This window comes from Chelonoidis abingdonii, chromosome 3, assembly GCF_003597395.2.
Source record: "Chelonoidis abingdonii isolate Lonesome George chromosome 3, CheloAbing_2.0, whole genome shotgun sequence".
Lineage (NCBI taxonomy): Eukaryota > Metazoa > Chordata > Testudines > Testudinidae > Chelonoidis > Chelonoidis abingdonii.
In genome coordinates, this window is record NC_133771.1 from 208,719,183 (window position 1) to 208,741,439 (window position 22,257).

The 22,257-nt window shown below is 41.9% G+C and overlaps 1 protein-coding gene across 2 annotated transcripts in view; it reads right to left on the reverse strand.

The window, feature by feature from the left end:
* Positions 1-4,506: 4,506 nt before the first annotated feature.
* The window catches only part of PLCB1 (phospholipase C beta 1), a 645,127-nt gene continuing 627,376 nt past the window's right edge, over positions 4,507-22,257 (reverse strand). The window contains exon 32 of one of the 2 annotated variants that reach the window (XM_075064491.1): positions 4,507-7,873. In XM_075064491.1, coding sequence (XP_074920592.1) covers positions 7,643-7,873 — 231 coding nt within the window. In that variant the 3' untranslated portion in view covers positions 4,507-7,642. The remainder of the gene's footprint in view (positions 7,874-22,257) is intronic. The other variant, XM_075064492.1, reaches the window with a different exon arrangement.

Genomic DNA, 22,257 nt, shown 5'->3' on the forward strand with positions numbered 1-22,257 from the left:
GGATATTCGTGCGTTGATCTCATTATCCAGTGATCCATCACTGGATATGACACTACCCAGGTATTTAAAGTTCTCCACTACTTTAAGATGAGTGCCGTCAATGGAGATACTCGGGACAGAAGCATTTGATCCAGGTGCAGGTTGATGAAGAACTTCTGTCTTTCCGAGGCTGATAGTTAGTCCGAAGAGTTGCGAGGCCTCAGCAAACTTGTTGACAATGTGCTGAAGATCATTTTCAGTGTGAGCCATGAGGGCACAGTCGTCGGCAAAGAGTGCCTCAAGAAGGAGTTTCTGCACTGTCTTAGTCTTTGCATTCAGGCGACGGAGGTCAAAAAAGTGAACATCGTGCCGGTATTTCAAGTATATACTCGGTCCAGATCTTTCATTGCATGGTTAAGGACATGCATGCAAGAACAGGTTAAATAGGACAGGAGCGAGAACACATCCTTGTTTCACGCCATTTGTGATGTTTGAGGGGGCTGATGTGGCTCCATCAGACAATACTTCACCTGTCATGCTGTCATGAAAAAGGCATATAATCTGGACAAATTTTCTTGGGCAGCCAAGTGTGTTAGAATGGTCCAAAGGGCTTCCCTGTTGACGGTATCAAACACCTTTGTCAGATCTATGAAGACAGCATACAGGTGCATATTCTGTTCAATGCACTTCTCTTGTATTTGTCTGACAGCAAACACCATGTCGACTGTGCTCCAGCCAGGTCGGAAACCACATTGACTTTCAGGTAGATTTGCCTCGGAAATACTGGCTATTAGGCGGTTCAAGATGATGCGGGCGATGATCTTCCCACCAACGGAGAGGAGGGATATGCCTCTATAGTTTCCACATTCTGCTTTGCTGCCTTTGTTCTTGAAAAGAGAGACAATAGTAGTGTCGCGGAGGTCCTGTGGTATGTTTTCATCCTCCCAGATGCTGATGATCACGCTGTGGAACGCTGCTAGTGCTGCTGGACCTGCTGCTTTGTATATCTCTCTGCTGGTATCCCATCTTTTCCAGGAGCTTTTCCTGAACTCATCTGGCTAACAGCTTTCTTAATCTCATCTATAGTGGGTGGAAAGTCAAGATCTGTCAGAGCAGGTTGTTGTGGAATTTCATTGAGGACATTATTATTCATGGTTGATGGTCTATTGAGAAGGTTGCTAAAGTGTTCTCGCCATCTTTCGTTGATGCCTTCTTTATCTTTAATCAGCGTTGTGTTGTCTGATGAGAGCAATGGGGTGGTCCTTGGTTTAGAAGGTCCATAGACAGTCTTAATAGCACTGAAGAACATCTTTGAGTTGTGAGTCTCAGCATAGTGCTCAATTTCTTTGGCTTTGCTCTCCCACCAGTTGTCTTGTATCTGACAGAGGTCTTTCTGTGTTTTGCTCTGAAGGTACTTGAAATGGTCCCATTTAGAGACTGAGGAGGGGTCATTCTGCTATCCAATAAAGACTTTTCTCTTTACTTCCAGTGCTGAGCATATTTCTTCTTGGTTCTCATCAAACCAATCCTGATATGTTCTTTTCTTTGGTCCAAGAGATGTTATTGCTGTATCAGTCACTATCTGCTTGAACTGGTCCCACTTTTCGGTTACAGTACAGATCAATTGTCCGTGGGATGTCAGTTTGTCATCAAGACTCTTCTGGAAATTGTTGAAACATTGAGCATCCTTCAGTTTGGCTATGCTGAAAGCAGGTCGCACATGCTTAGGGTGTTTGTGCCGAGAGGAAGTGATATGAAGTTGAAGAGACATCCTGACTAGTCTGTGATCTGTCCAGCACTCTGTGCCTCGCATTACTCTGGTGATCAGGTATGTCTCGGATGTCTCGCCTTCTGACAATGGCATAGTCTATCAGAAGCCACTGTTTGGACCAAGGGTGCATCCACGTCGTTTTGTATTTGTCCGCTTGTCGGAACAGAGTGTTGGTAATGGTCAGGTCATCTTCAGAACAAAGGCTTAAAAGGAGTAGTCCAGTGCTGTTCATTTTGCCTACACCATGTGGCCCGGTTACTCCTTTCCAGTTCTCACTGTCAGCCCCGACTCGGGCATTGAAATCTCCAAGTAGGAGTAGTTTGTCTGTTACAGGTGTGGCCTTGAACAGTCTGTCGAGAGATCTTCATAGTATTGTTCCTTTGAGTTGTCAGAGCACGTTATAGAGTGGGTGCATATGCACTGATGATGGTGACATGACGTTTGGCATTTAGTGGGAAGCGTAGTTTCAGCAATCTTTCATTGATACCCACTGGAAGGTCTGGGAGTTGATACATCAATGAGGTTTTTACTGCGAGACTAACTCTATGTATTCTGTTTGCTGTCTCAGTCTTACCCTTTCAGAAGAAGGTGTAACCATTTCCTGGTTCGCTCAAGGAACCTTCCCCAGGCAATTTTGTTTCACTTAATGCCACTATATCGATGTTGTAACAGGCTAGTTCTCGAGCAATGACAGCTGTCCTTCTCTCAGGTCTTGCAACAGCTTCTCGATCCATGAGGATACGAACATTCCATACACCAGTGATAAGTTTCCTCAAACTTTTCTTTTGGTTTCGGCCGTAGGTTGGGTTAAACTGCCAGCCACGGCTTGCTGGCCAGCTGTTGTAGGGCAGGCAATTTTTAGGCCACCTTTTCTAGGCCCCTCTCTTACTAGGGTGAGCAGTGCTGTCCTGAAGAGGGCTGCTCAGATGCCTGGGATGCTGCTGGGCAACTCTGCTGCCCCAGGTACAGAGCTGGACGACTACCTATCTACAGGCCGCCTGCGTGCAGGATTGGGACTACGATTCCCAGTGGTAATCTCCACCTGTCACTTTGCCCCTCCCCCAGCGCTGCAGGACTTGGGTGGTATGATGATGATGTTTGATGATTTGCACAGGACCTGTACATGAAAGCTTTTTAAGTGGTAGAGCCGTTGCACGGGAGTAATCCCACTGTCTCGACCTTAGAAGCCTGACACCAATGGTACGAAAAATCATCACGACTGGCAACTTCTTTGAGAAATCCTAGTGTCCCCCATGAAATCTATATAGTATAGGGAAAATGCACACAAAAGAGCAGATTTCATGGTCCGTGACACTTTTTCATGGCTGTGAATTTAGAAGGGCTCTACCCATGAGAATTCTATGTCACTGGACCCCAGGGGAAGAGAATGTTAGTTTTCTGCGCTCCCATGGCTTCCTTAATGTTTCCCACAGTGATCAGTGTGCTTTTCTTCTGGCCATTACTTGTGCCTTCCTCTTCATTTACTTCTTCCCCTCCTTCCTCTTCAACACCATCATCCTTTTCCAGACCTATACTCCTTTGACCTTTATTCCCAGGCTGAGATAACGCCTCCCAGCTAATCCTTTACTATTTCTCTAAACCCATGGCCCACCTATCATCCATCCTGTCCACCTGAAATTCTCTTTCATAGTTTCATGCTTACTCATCTGGCCCCTCATTAACCTATATTCCCATCTGCCACTTTCCTCCGTCCTGTCTCCCTTCCTCTAGACTATTTGCTCCATCTTCAGGCAATGCTTTAGCACCTCCTTGTGCCTACCCAACCTGGTTCTTTGCCTCCCATTCAGTGATCTCTCCTCACCCTCTAGACAATGCCTTTGTCAAACACAGCTTACTTTATGATCTCTTCCTCCTTGAATCCCTTCATTCTGGGCACCATTTGCTCTCCCGCCACATCACTTGCTTGCCCCGCTCCCCAGTCCATCACTTACTCCTTTCATGATCTTCTATTTATTTCTCTCCCTTCTTTGCAGTCCTCTTCTTCTGCCTTCCTGGGCCTTGTTCTGATCCTCTTCTGTCAATTCCATAGTCTCTACTTTCCCCATCTCTTTGCTCCTCACATCATTCTACATTTGCCCCTCTATCCCAACCATCTTTCCCTCACACATTTGCTACTTTGCATTGTACCTTTTTGCCTATTTAAATAAACAAATTAATTAAATAAATCAATTTTATCGTATTTCCCAGAGATTTATTTTGCACAGTAAATTCAAAGGTAAATAAATACAAAGAGGAAGGATGAATGCCATATTAATGGATTCCCTTCTCAAATCTGAGTGCAAGACTTAGCAAATGAACATTTATAAGTATACATTTTAACATAATTTGAAAAACAGTTATGGGTAGAAGAAAGGGGGTCTAGTCTCATTTAACTTGCACGTGCAGTTTTTTGGATTAGCTTAAGTAAAACACACACAGACCTTGAGCTGAGAATAAATCAATGAATCATGTAATAACTGTTTTATAAAAACTTGCCATGTAACTTCATAACTTTCTTTCTAGAGAGGCAATTATGAAGCCCAGTTTCTTTCATGTGCTTTGAACTTTGGCAAATAAATAATTTTTCTGGTATGTGCAATTTTCTTTTCTCCCCTCTGTAAAGAGAGTACTGAGAATATGCAGGGAAGATTCATTATCTACTTCTCATGCCATTACCCGTCTAGTTACCAAAGGGCTTGGTAGCTGGAAGTAAATTCTTTGAGTCAGTAATAAACAAACATAGCAACAGTTTTGTGTTAAGAAAATTTTTATTTGTCCTTTGGATCTGTGATGAAAGCACATAAAATTACAAATGGAAGAAACATCATGCCACAAAATTGCATAGAATTCTTACAAAAATGTGAATTATGCATCTGAAACAATCAGATTGAGAAACGAAAATATGTACATGTTAACTGAAATATTTCTTTTTTTTTTTAAAGCAAATCACCAAAGTCCAATCAATCACAGACACCATTAATACCATGTACAAGAGCAACATTGATTTGAAAGAAAGGCAAGCAATGTCCCTTTAGTTATCTTTTAATGAATACATAATAATAATTAATACATGAGCATTAATTAAAATAATTATGAACATGTTAAATCCAAAATGTCCGGCATTTCATTAGAACTTTTAAAATTCTGCTTATACTGCCCAAACCAATCTATTCTCAGTAGTGTAAAGATATCTGAAGTGCACAATCTAGTTTAATATAGAGAGTTCTATACAACAGAAAGGTCCACAGTACAACATTTCTACACATTCAACACATAACAAGGCAAATACATAAAAGGCACAAGACTTGCACATCATAAAGACCCTTTTTTCGTTATCTTATTTAGTTCAAGTAATATGAATATTAAATGATATCTGTATCACTGTAATACTCTGAACAATGCAAGGTGTACAGTATTACACACTACCCGACAACTGCAAAAAGTAGCACTGTACAGATATAAAAAATGTGAGTACAGTAAATGGTCAAATACAAACATACTGTAAAATGACTACAACTGATAGTATACTTAGTCCAACCATAAACTTTTTAAAATATAAATAAAAGGCTGATTTGTATTTGCCCAAGTCTATTTGAAGACTAACGTTGAAGCCCTGGCTACCCTGAAGTCCCTGGAAGTTTTACCATAAACTTCAGTGGAGTCATGATTTTTACCCTAAGGCAATGATCACTATAATGCAATAGTCTCAGTATTGTTGTGAACACTGCTATTAGTATATCCTTTCTATAATTTCAACAACCTATGTAATTTTTAGTTTATAAAATGCAGCATTAAATTTACCATTCTAGGTTTTTATCGAATGATTAATGCCTATCTTCAAAGTGCAAAAGTAGACTGATTTTTCTAAAATCAAGCTGAAAGTCAGACTGTTGAGTTCTATGGTCATTAAATTAGTGTAATCATCATCAACCAGAACAGTTTAAACCAAATATGATCTCCAAAGAATGTGCAATTTTTCTGTTTGCCTGCTCTAAGTTTAAAAAAGAAACATCAAAATACTGTTTGTTTTCTAAGATTTGAACTTATAATATATATACACATATCGTATTTAACTCAGAACTTAAGCTTGATCGGTATTTATTGCTTAAATTTAAATAAAATAAGTTACTTAAAATACTAAAATCCTGAGGGAAAGCAAGTAAAGTAACTTAATTGCTATTATTTATTAAAATGCTTTGCTATGCTACTATTAGACCATTTAAATTTATGTATTAAAATACAAATTAAGGCCCAAATCCTGCAAACATGTATGTGAGCATTATTATCCACAGAATAATTTCATTGAATCCAATAGGATTACTCATGTGTATAAAGTTACTCATGTGAGTGCTTGCAGGACTGTGGCCTAAGTATGAAAATCTACACATTGTGAGCTTGTTTCACATTTTCACTTAGGGTCTCACTGCTCTGGTACTATAAAAGGGCCTTAAAGTACAAGTAAATTATATTTATGCTCACTTTAAAACTCCTTTACATGATGGGAGCAATATAAAGTGGCCTTAGTGTAAGTGAGAATCAGGCTATATATATTATCATACCCCACATCCTCTTTCATAGGGATGCCAGAGAACAATATTTTTCTTTCCCTTTTCAAATATCCTGATTTTCAGAAAGTCTTACTAATTATTTTTATATAGATTTCTGAAAATATGCAGTTTATTTCTCTCATGCATATCATACAGTACATGTTTTTATGTTAAAGTATGGATATCTGGATTAATAGATATTTGAAATAACGGGTGGGGTTTTGAAATCTGCTTTTAAACTTCAGACATTAGTAAAACTGAACTGCAGAATTAAAAATGATGGAAGATGTTCCTAAATGTTCAAATCTTATAGTTTTAAACATTTTTATAACCCTATCAAATTCAGTAAGCTTAAAATATGATACTTAAAATCAATACTTTCAAGGCTGCAAAATATATATCAAATTTATTTGCTAAATGTACTTCAATTTACAACACCAAGAACATGAAAAGAATCTTATGATTTAATGTTTGTTTAATATCACTATAACCCAGAGGTTACAATCTATAAAGGTTTTCTATTCACGTATCCCTGAAACTTTTCATTTTGCCACAAGAGCAGACCGACTGCAAATACATACCTGCTGTGTGTGTATATGTATGTATGTATTTGTGTGCGTGCACATATATATGTATATGCTCAAACATATATGTACTCACAGAAATGTACAATGTACACACACACTCTTTCTCTACACAGACTAAGTCCAATTCTTGATTTTAAACTTACTCTAATCACCACAATTCCAACGAAGGATTTTTTTCAGCAGCAAATATATTTCTCTCCACATGATAAACACAATATCAAGACAGCGAGCCACCAGTGCTCGCAAAGCTAAAAAGGATCAAATGTTTCAGTGCAAATGTAACCTGATGACACAGCTGTCAAGGTGCAGTTAGAACGCAGGAAACAAAAATGATTAAGTATTGTCATACAATTCCGTAAGATCAGTATTCGTTTGGGATGCTTTGCACTGGCACTTTAAAAGGAAATCGGTGCACATTTGTCTGTGTACAATACTCTGGTCTTCATTAAACTATCTTAAAAGTGCATATGGCCTCAAAATTACGCATTGTATATTGGGGTGGGGGAGTATTAACACATTCGTTCCCTGCTTTCTCTGCACTAAGCTTTAGTATAATAAAAAAAACGAAGAATGAGAATGAAGACCTTTGCACAATATCTTTACAAAATGTTTCTTTTTAAAATGTGCACTTCAATACACATGCCTCCTGCATTCAGAAGCTGTTCTGTGGCAGCTCACAACAGGAAAACAGAGAATGGGCAGCATGGGAGTGGCATGCCCTGGCACAATAGCTGTTGCTTGTGGGCTGGCATGGGTAGTTAAAAAGGAGTATCAAACACTTTATCTGGATTATTTTCTTCTGTTTCCTCTTCATTTTGCAAAGGTTTATGGTTCAGTTTTCCACTTTCAGATGTCAGGGAGGAAGTGGCAGAACTGTGGTCTCCATCTTCACTGATTTTCCCTTTCATGGCATCCTGTACAAACTCCAGAATTTCCAGAGGGAGCCTTTTGAATTTGTCTTGATATTCCTGATCAAGTTCATCTTGCAACTGGAACAAAAACAAAACAAAAACTGTCTTAAATCATTTCTGATGGGAACAATAACCTACAGCATGGGGACACTACAAGCAGGAGGAGGAAGACTTACAAACTCACCTCCATTTGTTATTTTTACATGATTTGGGGCTAATTTTCAGTTTGTAGCTTTAGGGCTATACCTACCATACACTTAATAATTATCATACATCTAGTAATTATCATGCATCCACTGCAAAGCTGATAACATTTTTCTTAAATTTTGTTACAACACTCATAGGCACCAAAATCCTGCAAACATGCATGTGCTTAATTTTACTTCTGTGAGTAATACATAATAATAATACCTAGCTCTTATATAGCACTGCTCATCAAGAGATCTCAAGGCACTTTACACAGGAGGTCAGTATCACTACCCTTATTTTACAGATGGGAAAACTGAAGCACAAAGAAATTAAATCCGAAATCAGATCCGGAAAAGGCACATTGAAAAATCACTCGGGGAAGAGATAGATGCCTGAAAATGCTAGCACAGTAGGTGCCTAAGCTAACCAATGTGAGATGTCGGCGAGAGGGGTGAGTCCTAATTCCTGCCCCTCTCACATAGGTCGGTGCCTAGCTCCCCTTGTGATCTATGGGAAACCTTTCCTGGAATCAGGAGCCTCAGTCATTTCTTGCAAGAATGGCAGTGCATGCCTAACTCCATACAAAACAGCTGAGGGGAGGAGAAGGCCTCCCTTATAACCTTTAGCCCAGTGGTTAGGGCTCTCACCTGGGGTATGGGAGACCCCTGTTCCACTGCTCCCTCTGTGGGATGAACAAGAGATGCCCCGACCAACGATTACAAAGGCATTCGTAATCTCTCTCAGGTCCAATGCATATTTCATTATTTATCCAAAATGGAACGGCTTCAACAGGAGAGACTGAGCCACGACAGAATGTCCCACCGCACAGTGGTTCAGCCATTCCCTATTCAAATCCCTTCCTCTCATCAGGCAGAGGGGGAAGTGAACCAGGGTCTTCCACATCCAGGTGAGTAAGCTAACCGCTAGGCTAAAGGTTATAAGGGAGGCTGAAAACTGGTCTTTAGGTACATATGTCTCTTTAGACTGGTCTTTAGGTGCCTAACTGGCACGCTCAAGGTCACCAGCAGTAGCGGCGTCAATAGAAGCCTGAGTCCCAGTACAGTGCTCTGTTCACTAGGCAACACTACCTCCCTTAGTCCCATTGGTTTCAAGAAGACCACTCCCTTGATTATGGTCAGGCTCAGATTTTGTCAGGGATATTTTTAGTAAAAATCACAGACAGGTGATGGCAATAAACAAAAATTCACCTGACCTGTCTGTGATTTTTACTAAAAATATCCCTGACAAAATAGGGAGGCAAGAGGATCCAGCACCCACAGCAGCTGGGGACCCTGAGGTCCCCTCGCCTCCTGCAGCAGCTGGGAGCTCTGGGGTCACCCCACCGCCCACCGCAGCTGAAACACTGCAGGGTCCCCTGCTGTGAGTGAAATGCTGCGGGGTCCCGCCGCAGCTGGACTGCTGTGGGGGGCTCCACTGCGACTGGGCAGCTGCAGGGAGCCCAGTCGCCCATGGTGAGTGGGAGTTCTGGGTGACCCCCCAGGGAGCTCTGGGGTCCCCCTGCTGCCTGGAGGTGAGGAGCTGCTTGGGACCCGCTGCAAATGGTGGCTGAGAGCCGCAGGGCTGCCTGCTGACAGCTCCAGCCCTGGGGCAGAAATGTCATGGAGATTTCTGGAAGTCACGGATTCTGTGACTTCTGTGACCTCTGTGACATAATCATAGCCTTAATTACAGTTAAGCACATGCTAACCTCTTTGAAGGAGCTGCACCTTAATTCGTGTTTAGCTACAAAGTCAGGTCCTGTGAATGTTCCATAGCTTCAAATCACAAACATTTTTTCCTAAGAAACAATATTGGAACTTTCGCCAATTTATCTTGGTCGGAGAAACATTAGAAAAAAATCAGCCAACTTGTCAATTGGAGCAGAGAGAGAAAAATAAATTCTTTAATTACATCTTCTATGGCTAGATATTCAAATGATCACAGACAAGTCATATTATCAGACTAATGCGGTAGATGTCTTGGACATGTGTTATCATAGGATGCAAAAGGCATGTGGCAGGGAGAGTGATGCAAATCTGGCTTTCTGCCTTTCAAGAGTTGTGGGACCTCTTGCCTTATTTATCTGGATTTTCTGTTTTTCAAGGCCCATTCTAGAATCTGCACGTTCCACACTAATTAAAAACAACAGTGCATCTAAAGACTTAAACTGGAGAAAAAGCCGGGCTTTGCAGCATGTCCAAATAAGACTGGCACAAAAGGGTAGGGTTGGGGTGAGTTCCAAAACAAAGAACCCCTCTCAGACAGCACCCAGCCAGCACCCATCTCCTCTTCTTTTTAATCTGAGGGGCTCTAACTTGAGCACTTCTACTAACTGTATCTGTGGCAATTTTCAGGGGACTGAGGCAATCACATCTCAAACTATGTTTTGTAATTAGGGGATTTATAGGCTGCTGAGTTTCCCTTAACCTATTCTATCTCCCTGAGCCCATCCAACTGGGCTTCTGGTCCCCTTCAACCTACTGAAACTGCTGTTACATGGTGCAACAGTGCAACAGTCTCTTTCAACCTCTATATCAGGGCCTCTATCTACATCTTCCTTGACCTCTCTGCAGCTTTTCATACTGTCATCACACCCTCTCTCAACCCTTTGGTTCAGCTGTGTTTTCCTTGACCCTGTCCTCTCCTGGTTCTCCCCCCATCCCTCTGACTGTCCCCTCAGTGTGCCTTTTGGTGGGTCCACCTCCTCCTCTCTCCTCCTATTCAAAGTGATGTCCTTAGGTCCCCCCTTCTTCGCATGACCTCATCTGCTTACTTGGCTTCAGCTACCTGCACTAAGGCAACCTGTCGCAAATCTACCTCTCTGCCCTCAACTTGCCTCCATCATGTCCCACATCTCGGTTTGTCTCTCTGGCACTTCCTCTTGGATGTCTCACCATCAGTGTAAGCTTCCCATGACCCAAACTGACCTCCTTATCTTCACTCCTAAACACCAGCCACTCCCCCACTTCTTCATTGCTATTGACAACGCCATCATCCTCCCTGTTACTCAAACCTGCCATTTCCCAGCTTGAATTCATCTCTAACTACTTCCTCTCCCTACATACAAGCAGTGTCCAAATCTTGTAGCTTCTTCCTCCTTAGTAGCTAAGATCAGTCCTCTTCTTTCTATCTCTGCTGCCAAACGCTTGCTCTGGTCCTCATCTTCCATTTTGATTATGGTAACCTTCAGCTCTGACCTCACGACACCCATACTGCCCACCCCTAATCCACATTATTGTCTGCCACTTGTGTGACCAGACAGCAAATGTGAAAAATCGGGATGGAGGTGGGGGTAAAAGGGTTGTATAGAAGACAAAGTCCCTAATATCAGGACAGTCTCGATAAAATCAGGACATCTGGTCACCCTAACTGCTGCTGACAAGTCTGAGGAGTAAATTATGTATCCCAGATTTCAAATGTGTATTTGCGTCAGTCTTATTTTTCCATACCCAGTTACCACTTTGATCACTCTTCTCTTATGCAATGCCTCCTCTTCTTTTTTGTGTGCCCCTTATCTCTACCCTCTCTCTGTCATTAAGGGACTTTCCTCTGAGATCACCTAGAAGAGTGTGGGCGCTACCTGAGATAAATTAATAAAAAATATAATAGCAATAAGTTACAGACTAACACTTTGAAATCCCCCTGACAGCCAGTGAGGATTACAGAGTACTATTCTGGTATGCTCTCTGCCTGACACGCTACTTAACAACTGGGATGCAACATTCTGTGCTAGCTTTCATTTCAGAATGGTCTCAGTGCACAGCATGGTGCAGAATGCATTACAATATTCTACTCTGGAGGAGACCAAAGGCAGGGATATTTGCAGCAAGGGCCACATCCTAGAGAAAAAAGACAGTCACATTTCACTACGTGTCAACAGTGCTCTTAGACACAGCTAGTTATCCAAAAGCAGACCAACATCTCAAGAAACTGCTAAATTACAAAACCTGTGTTGCATATGGCAGATGCCATCACTTTATCTGGTCTATCAATTCTAGTGGTTGCTTCGTCCAGCCTACTAACATTCCCTTTACCTTATTTGTATCTAGCCTTCATTCAGTTCACAGTCTCAGACAACCTCTGGGTCATTGGTTCAACTTTACCTACCAAGATCAAAGCAACAAAGCTGTAGAGCTGTGTGTGTTATCACAGTCCATGTCTCCCCATTAAGCCTCATGCTTCTACACAGTGGATATGATGAAATAAATCCCTGTGGTAACCCTGCTGTACTTCAGCAGAACAGCAGCTGACCAGTAATACCCAGTGGGCCCCCTCACGCTCAAAAAAACCCTCCATCCAGTCCTCCTAGGAGTGTCTCAGGTATGGCAACTAAACCATGTGGTCAGTATTATGAAAGGCAACCCAGCAGATATAAAAGCAGCAGCATGGACACTTTATATCCATCCATAATAGATACTACTAGATAATACCTAGTCCTGCCATGAGTGTAGGGGACTGGACTAGACGAACTTTTAGAAGTCCCTTCCAGTGCTACGATTCTACAATTCTATGATTATGAGGAGGAGATCACTGACTAATGCAACCAGTGCCTAGTCCATATCTAAATCTAAAATCTGACTGATTGGTATCAAGGCAATTCAGAAACCACTGGAGTTTTCCTGCCATGAACTTCTCAAGGATTTTTTCCAGTAACAAGTAGGAAGACCCCAGAATTACGTCAATAGCTGGCAAGACTGTCAGTGTTATGCTATATGAAGCAAACGTTTCTTAAGATCCTTGTTTTATAGGAATCTCCAAAGAGGTATAGGTGTTAATATTTGTTACAGATACTCTTAACTCTTAGGGATGAACTCCACATATGGAGATTATTAGCATGCATTAAAATACTTTCCTAATGCAATGCTTATTGAACTGGGACACATCACAATATTAGTAACCTTAATTAAGAAACAGGAATCAACACATTTCTATAAACAGCAATGTAATGTACAGAATGCAAGATTTTCAACTTAATCTGGCTATAAATAATAAAATATTTCATGTTGTAGGACCTACAATATCTATAATGATACCACTTACTGAGGATAATGGGATTAGTGTACTGGGGAGACACCCAAAGCATGACCTATGAAATGGAAATCACTGTCACATCCCTGACAGGCTTATCATTCTGAGCCGCTATTTGTATTGCTCCTAGATTTCTAGATTCCAAGGCCAGAAGGGACCGATGTCATCATCTAGTCTGACCTCTTTTATAACACAGACCATAGAACTTAACCAAAATAATTCCTAGAACTAAACAGCATCAATTTGACTTATGAGTGAGGTGATGGTGTTCAGATCTCTATTACATTTGGTCTAGGTTCAAGCCCAAATTAAGACTAGGGTTGAGTTTTGGATTTAAGGGTACTAAAATCTTGTGAGATTTCTGCCATTTTAGCTCAAAACCTGGCAAAAATGACTTGTAGGATTTTGGCTATAACCAACCTGGGAAACAGGCCTTTTTCAATGTAGGATCTGACCTGGAATGGAGGCAGAGTTGAATCTGAGGAATTTGGATCTATACTCTGGTGAAATACACAGGGGTTCCAAAAAGAATTTCCAATTTTGGCCCATCTCTAATCATATCTTAGGATATTCGTGGAAGTCTTACTCTTGCAACTGTCTCTCTAATATATTTTGTTCAATGAGCCAGGTATCTGAAAAATCATGCAAACTATAATGTTTTGCAGGGCAGGTTTATAGTTTCTGTGCGTGGTTTATATGACTTTTATCCATCTAGGTCAATTATGGAGATTCTGAATTCTCATTTTGACGTACATATCTGAATGATTCAAGATGTAACATAGATTATCAATAGTATTCTCAGATCTGCTCCATGGGTTCTTGCTTCATAAGCCTTTAAAAAAAGACTTCTGTTAATTTATCCTTCCTCTAGGAACTCTAGTATCTAATATGTGTAAATAAAATAGCTTGACCTGTACTTTATTCATTTTTGCTAATAAAAGGTTTCTAATTAATGGCTTTTATTTATCAAGAATTTCTAAACTTCATTGGGATTTACCCAGAGAACTTCATTTGCTTGTCTAGATCCACAGCTTCATCTGCTCTCAAGCCATGGAGGGATCCCAAACTAACTACATGACACATGACCTGTGGTGATCTGGATTCTGTTGTGAGATTTCTTACAACACTTAGAATACAACTCAGATAATGCAACTCAGATTCTTCAGCTGACTTTTCTTCAGCTGTTTATTCTTGTGCCATGTGAATAATGTAGCTGGAATCGACATAGCTTAGGTTGACTTACCCTGGTGTCTTCACTATGCTGCGTCGATGGGAGACGCTCTCCGATTGACTTCCCTTACCCTTCTGGGGAGTTGGAGTATCGAAGTCGACCGGAGAGTGCTTTGCCATTGACTTAGAGGGTCTTCACTAGACTCGCTAAATCAACACCCGCTGCATCAATTGCAGCAGCGTCGATCTCCCACGGCCACACACCAGGTTCATGCCCGCACAGGAATTATGAGCGCATGATTTCTAGCCTAGAGCTCAATCCCTTGGACCCAACTGCCTCTCAGCTGGAAAATCAAAGTCTTCAGGGTTCTTGGTTAAAACCATTGTTTGAAAAGAGTCATGGAGCAGGGAGAGGTCTGAGCAGCACTGCCTGGGAACACGGGAGTGAAAGCTAACATGAGTCATTCAGCTTAAAGCAAGGAAAAAGTATTAAGGAAAGAAAATAAAGGCTGTGATTTATATAGTTTACCATTTTTATGTTATGTATGCCCAAAATTAGTTTTAAACATACTAAAATGTAACACATGCTAAGAGGCCTAAAAAACCTAACTAGGGTCAGACAGAATTGCCAAGCATAGAAGCAGAAACTGTGGTTTCAAACTTATTCTGACCAACCTCTCTAGACCTCTGCATACTTCCAGCATGATCTAATCAACTTCTGCTTCCACCAAGAACAGAAATAACATGATCACATGAAAAACCCCAGCACAAGGCACAAGTTAACAGGAGGATTGGAGTTCACATGGAGTGTATTGGGTAAAAAAAAAAAAAAAAAGATGAAACCCCACAATGCTGAATAAGACCAGATATATAGCACTCACAGTGATCTTGTTACTGAGTTTAAGAGTAGAATACTGATTTCCTGTCAGTTCTCAGTATTTGAATTCCAATTTATCCCCCTGCTCTTGCTGGTGAAACTGTTTTTCATTTCAGGTAGCGTGAAAGAAATGGCTGGGCTAATTTGTTCTAGGAATCAGATCATCACATAATAAAATACTTTAGTTCTCAGAAGCACAACATAGTTAAGAAAATCTCGGCATTAGTCTAAACACACGGTAACAAATCGGAAGCTGCCTACGTAGACACATATGGTCATTGTTAGGGCCCTACCAAATTCATGGCCATGAAAAACATGTCACAGACCGTGAAATCTGGTCTCCCCCTGTGAAATCTGGTCTTTTGTGTGCTTTTACTGTATACTATACAGATTTCACAGGGGTGACCAGGGTTTCTCAAATTGGGGGTCCTGATACAACAGGGAGTTGTGGAGGGGTCACAAAAATTATTTCAGGGGGTCATGGTATTGCCACCCTTACTTTGGCACTGCCTTCAGAGCTGGAGGGCTGGAGAGCAGCGGCTGTTGGCCAGGCACCCAGCTCTGCGGGCAGTGCCCCACCAGCAGCAGCGCAGAAGTAGGGGTGGCAATACCATACCATGCCACCCTTACTTATATTTTTAAATGGGATTTTTCCTCCAGCTTTTTTGAACTCAAAATAACTGAAGGGGTGTTGTTGAAAGATCATAGAAAAAAATTCACTTCCCGGCAGAAGCCAAGCGTGGAGAATGCAAGCCTTAAAGGCAAATGTTTTGAAAACTTGTGTCTAAAACTATTTTGTATCCATAACAATTGTAGGCTCTAGCAAGCATCCCGCATAATATTTAATTCTATCTGAATGTTCCCATCTGCCTTTTGGTTGACTGATGAATGAAGCAATTAAATTAATTTCTTCCACACATTGTGTGGGATAAACGGCATTCATTCTGAATGCAGGTGATATAGCAGTGACTATATTGATTATTAATAGAAGCGGGATTGCACCAGCAGTTGGGTATAATAAATGAGTGGTGACTTCTGAGTTTTTTAAGTTCATGTTTCCATTTTCACAAGCCACTAGGAATGACTGTTTGTTTCCTCAACACCAGGGAGCTGTTAAAGCTGTGGATCAAGAAAAGCATATGTCTGTAACAGAACTATTGTGCCTGAAACCACTTTATATTTGCCCCCACGCTTCTCTGAGCCTGCTAAAGCTCCACATTCTTGTTTTCATGCCTGCAAATGTTTCACCTATGTGCCCAAAGACAATTTTGAGTAGCAGATTTGGGGTTTTTATGCCGCAACCTCAATTTAGCTTCCAAAATAGTGCATGCAGGACTCCTAGATTAAGGGGACAGAGAGCAAATGTGCTGCTCCTCTGCTGCTTTTCATTTTCAGAGCTTACTTAATTAGGGAGCCGTTCGAGAGGGATAAGGAATTAAAGGCTGAGTAGCAAGAATTGTAAGAAGCAGATGGAGGCTCAGTAGCAGCGAGAGTGAAATTGAGGGGCAGAGCTTAGGGATCAAGTGATCTATAGACAACAATTTTTTTTTCTTTTCTATTTTGAAACAGCAAGAGTTTCTTACTCAGGGCCCTGCCGTTCCTGCCACCAAGCAGAAGCCTGTTGGCACGGCGAGGAAGTGTCATCTCCACGGCACTGTACTCCTCCCCGGTCTCCTTGATCCTGCTGAGAACCGTCTGTGGAGCTCAACCAACTATGGCAGGTGACAGCAGAGGGTGGGAAGGGGAGAAGTTGGAGGGACAGAGGTACCCGAGCATCGTATCCCACAACCCTGCAGGATTTATGTGCTCACTCAAGGCCTATTCAGTCAGCATTCATTATGCATTTCCTCCCTCTGTGACGTGGAACCTGAGAAGGGTCCTGGGGCACTAGCTGGACAACACAGCTCCAGCAGTAGCCAGGCTATCAAGGCACTGAGGTGGGAAGACTGGGACTGGCAGCAGTGGGAGGCAGGGGTCCTGCTCGGATGACCCTTGTGCCTCTGCAGAGCTCAAAGAGCTCACTGGGGGGAGGGGAAAACACAGGGCCCCATGGAAAGGTTGCAAAGAATTCATTAGGGCAAAACTCTCCTCCTTGGAACGTGGCACTGAACTAGGGAATTATGTTAGCCCTGACACTCATGTTCATAAGTACTGTACATGCTCCCTGATCAAGAACAGTTACTAGCTGTATATGTGCAGAGATATTTAGAACCAGGTGAAATGCAGTGCTGGCGAAATAAAGCGTATCTTTTTTAGTAAGTGCAAACTAGCACAAGAGCAAATGAGGTCCACATGTTAACATCTGGACTTCACAAGCTACACAAGGGCAATACAGATAAGGATGAAAAGAAACCATTTAGGCCACTAGAGAATCATGTCCACAGAACCTGGTATGTAGAGCAGTTAGGGAAGATGTAAAGGCTCTAACAATGATGGTACAGAGACAACTTGACTATGCATTAATGGTGCGGGCACTTCTTTTAATTGACTAGGGAACAGCACAATTCTCCCGCTGATGACTGCTGCCACACAAAACTCAGCGGGTGCCCACCACCACCCTTCCAAATCACACTCAATGTCCTAGGAAATGAGCAGTCCCCAGGCCCTCCGATTCAATGGCAGCTGCAGCAAGGGTGGCAGAGGAGAGAGCAGGGCTTGTCAACCCCAGTGCTCCCACCAGGCGAATCTCCTGGGAACATGGCTCCTGGTAGCATACCCTTCCCATCGCTGACAGCATCAGTTGAGAGCACGTGCTGCCCAAGCCACAGCCTCTACTGTGCTATTGTTAGTGTGCTAGCTTGAGCAAAGCTAGCACAAGTCTCTCCTCTTCTGGGTAGTTTTGGTAGCCTATGTTATACAGGAGGTCAGACTATATATGATCCAGTGGTCCCTTCTGGCCTTAAATGTTATGACTATGAGCTGGGATGGAGACTTGCTCCCAGCTGCTGTGTAGACATACCCTGACGGGGCCAAAACACAGCAGTAGGGGCTGCTATATGAGTATCCACATCTTTGGAGTGTCCTCCAGCACTGTCTATGATGCCTCTCAGTATAGGTCAGTTGCCACCTGCTCAATATCCCATCCAGACAGATTAATACTGAACTTCTAATCTGAAGCTGGAGGCTGCTTGATGGAAATGGCCAGCGACTTAGTTTTATCCAGGTCAATAAAAGACCAATGTGTGCTGCTTCTTGCCTGACCAGATTGCTTTATGCTAGTGTAACCCCAATTAAATTAATGGATTTGTGAAGTTAATTCAGCCCTTAAATAAGGCTCTTAGATTGCAGTTCTTTGGTGCAGGGACTTTGCCTGTTATTTGTTCAGTAAACTGCCACCTACTTCAAGGGCTAATTAATAAATAAATGTAACTGGTGAAATGCATTAGCCTATCAACAGACACCTAGATCCAAGATGATAGATACATTAGCAATTCATATATTTTTATGGGATCCATAGTAACAGCATGTTATTATAGCAACCTGAGTATTGTGTGGAGATTCAGGAACCTCAACTCACAACTGGCTGTATTTGCACTCTTCAAACTTCTTGTATTTCCTTCGAATGGATAGATTACATTGAAATGTCTGGGGATTTTTTCATAGTCACTTTGTTTTCTATTTCTCTAATGTTTCCTCAGTTAATTCTCATGGAAAATCTCTCTCTGGGCCTTTTAAGCTGTATATCTGGAACTACTCTTGTTTTCTGATTGTGTACTTGCAGTTTAACTGTTTGCTTTTGTAGCTAGAATGCTTTCTTAAGCTGTCACTGATTTTTTTTATGACTATAAATATGTGACTATGTATCTCATGATACAAATAAACAGAGAATTTGAACTAGTCTGCAAGGAAAAAAAAAATCCCACCTCCCTGAATATGCCTGATGACGTTGGGCCAGATTTTGCTTTTTACACCATTGTGAAACTGAAGTAAGTTCACTGCAAGCTACCTATGGCCAGAGTCTACTCTATTTCACTGGAAGAAATCCAGACAAATTCCACTGACATCTGCCTCTCTATTACCACGTTCTGTGCTCTGTTGCCCTGGTGAGGATCCTGGGTAAGTAGCTCCTCTGACATCGCTCAACAGAAGCTGCAATCTAAGCGCTGATTTAGTTTTTTCATAAAGTGCCATGCACTTTATGGCACTGCATTAAAGAATAACAAACTGATTTCTCCATTGCCTTCTAATGATGGCTATTTATTCCCTTCCATGGAGCTTCCAGTATGCCCTCTGAATAGACAGCTGACTATCAAGAGAGCAGAACCCTTCTAAAGGGTATCATTACTTTAACTATCTGCTCAAAAGTGCTTAACAGTCCCTTGGAAACCTTTTCTCAGAATTAAATCTTGGGATTATGACAAAGCCGATGTATTCCAGAAATGTTTCAAGTCCTTTGCCTACTATAGCTCTCTGCAATCTGAAAGCTGAACAGCCTTACTGCAGCTAAGGTGAGTGTCTCTTGAGCGCCGTGAGATCTACAGGGTCAGTTATACAGTCTCTGTTGCCTAAAAGCACTGCCGTCCTGCCAGGGGAGTGGCTTGGTTATTTCTGGAGGAGATGAGAAATATAGGAAGGCTGTAAAACTTGGAATAGTCTTCTCTGGAGGCCGGAAATTACAAGACATAATAGGCGATACAAAGCATCAGTAATAATAACGATACCTCGCTCTTATATAAAGCCTTTTCAACTTTAAATCTCAAAGCACTTCACAAAGGAATCAGTGTCATTATCCTATAACACTACAAAAGGCTCTGAGGGCAGCTAGCCACTCTTGTGGAAACCTTGCAATTCTAAGCAGGTATCTGAACACAACTGAACAGTGCTTTTCAGTTTGTGAACTTTAACTTCGTGATGCATCATTCTAGCATGGCCTGTCCGAATCTCCGGACGGCATGTACACTAGCCCCCATCAGTACCACTGAATATCCCCTCTGAGAGTAGCAAATGGCTGACTTCTGGTGGTGTTTGGCCATTTCCTTCCACTGTGTCATTCTGATCTACGCTATATGCTCCCCCAGCAACCAAAACCCTCCGGCACTCTCTACAACAAGAGCTCTCACGGCATAAAAAACCCCAAACTGCGGCAGCAAGCTTCAGAGCCTGGGTCTAGAGACTTGGGCTCAGAATGGTGCTAAAAACAGCAGTGTAAATGTTCTGCTCAGGCTGGAGCCTGGGCTCTGAAATCCATCCCCCTTGCCAGGTTTCAAAGCTCGGATTCCAGTGCAAACGGGAACGTCTACACTGCTATTTTTAGCAGCATAGCACAAGCACAAGTCTGTAGACCTGGGCTCTGAGACTGCCACAGGTTGGTTGTTTGTTTTGCAGTGAGAGTACTGTCCCAGTGGTGGTGGGGACACACCAAGCACCGTACGTGTTTAGTATAATTTTTATACCTATTGTTGTCAGAGAATTGCATGGGATTTTAGTGCTTGGCTACTGTTGACTTGAATGGGAATCACACTCATCAAACCCTACACCGCTCTTTGACATTTTCCCTGCTTAGTGGCAAGATGAGCCCTGATGCGTCACTATACTTACACGCAGCACGAAGGAGACTCTGCAGCACAGAGTTTCTTTGAAAAGTCTGTTCTGCAAATTACCGAGCAGCCGTTCTGTTAATATCTTGTTAAAAGTGAGTGTTTTTAGACTAGAAACCAGCCTCTCTGTGACTAAAGATCAAAGCCATGAAAGTGTCACTGAAACCCTTTTCAAGTAACTACAGTTCTGTAATCCTTTGCAATGAAGGAGGGTGTTCTGAAAGGTTTCTTAACCAGCTCACTAACGACGCTAGCCTGGATTCTGTACTGAATCTCACTAGAGGTTTCTATTTATCTTTAATGGGCAATCCACAGTTTTCTCTCACAGAAACCAAATGAGACATTCTAGTCAGAGTCTGACCTTGTACTAATCAACGTGGTTTCTGAGACCCTGATATTAACCATCCAAATGTGCATGTGAAGATTACAGGTATAGCCAAATGCTCACATCAGTGAGAAAGAACAGGGTAATGCACTTACATAAGAACGGTCATACTGGGTCAGACTAAAAGTCCATCCAACCCAGTATCCTGTCTACTGACAGTGGCTAATGCCAGGTGCCCCAGAGGGAGTGAACCTAACAGGTGATGATCAAGTGATCTCTCTCCTTACCCTCTGACAAACAGAGGCTGGGGACACCATTCCTTACCCATCCTGGTGAATAGCCATTAATGGACTTAACCTCCATGAATTTATCCAGTTCTCTTTTAAAACTTCTTTTCCGTGGCAATACCAATCATGTTTACAGATAGAATTGCTACAGAGCATTACTCAGTACTGTGATTCTAGCAGTGCTCCTTGATTTCTCTCTCAGCTTAGTGGCACGCAGTAGAATTGCCACATTGATTAACAACTCCCTGTGTCCTTTTGAACCACTGCTCTCTTCTGCCTCTCGGTGTTATCTTCTATCATAAATTCTGTAGAGCCAAAAGATTATTTTAAACATCATAAACAAGGGAAACTTTTTGATAAAGTAACTTATCTTTCTCCCATTCCTCCACTTACCTATGAGCATTGCACTTAGCAGACAAGTCTTGGTGCACTTTGTTTAAAAAGATTCTTTGTCACATAGCTGTTTACTAAAGAAGGTTTCTATTAAAGTAAATATTATTTTTTACTGAACAGCTGCATATGTTAATTGGAGATATAATTAAATGTCAGACCAGCTCTCTCCAGGAAGATGTGCACTAGTCTGACAAGGCTCAACAACTGTTCAGCAGCGTATGGCAACACTACACAAAAAATTAGAGCCTGAACATTATAGATTGGGGTACAATTTTCAAACATGCCTAAGTGACTTAGGAGCCAACCTCCATTTTCAAAAGAGATGTAGGCACTTAGGAACCTAAGTCCCATTGACTTTCAATAAAACTTAGGCTCAGAAGCCAAGATTTGTAAAGGTATTTAGGCATTGCTGCAATAGGCATTGCAACACTGAATTGATTTAGAAGCTTCATTCTCATTTTCAAAGTGATTTAGGAACTTCAGTATCTAAATCCCATTGACTGTCAATACGAGTTTGGCTCCTAAGTGTCTCAATCACTTTTGAAAATGAGAAAAAAGCCCCTAAATCAGTTAGGCATTACAACACCAAGAGCAGCAATGTCTACATAGCTTTAAAAATCTGGGCCCTAGGCCAGATCCTCACAGGTATTTAGACT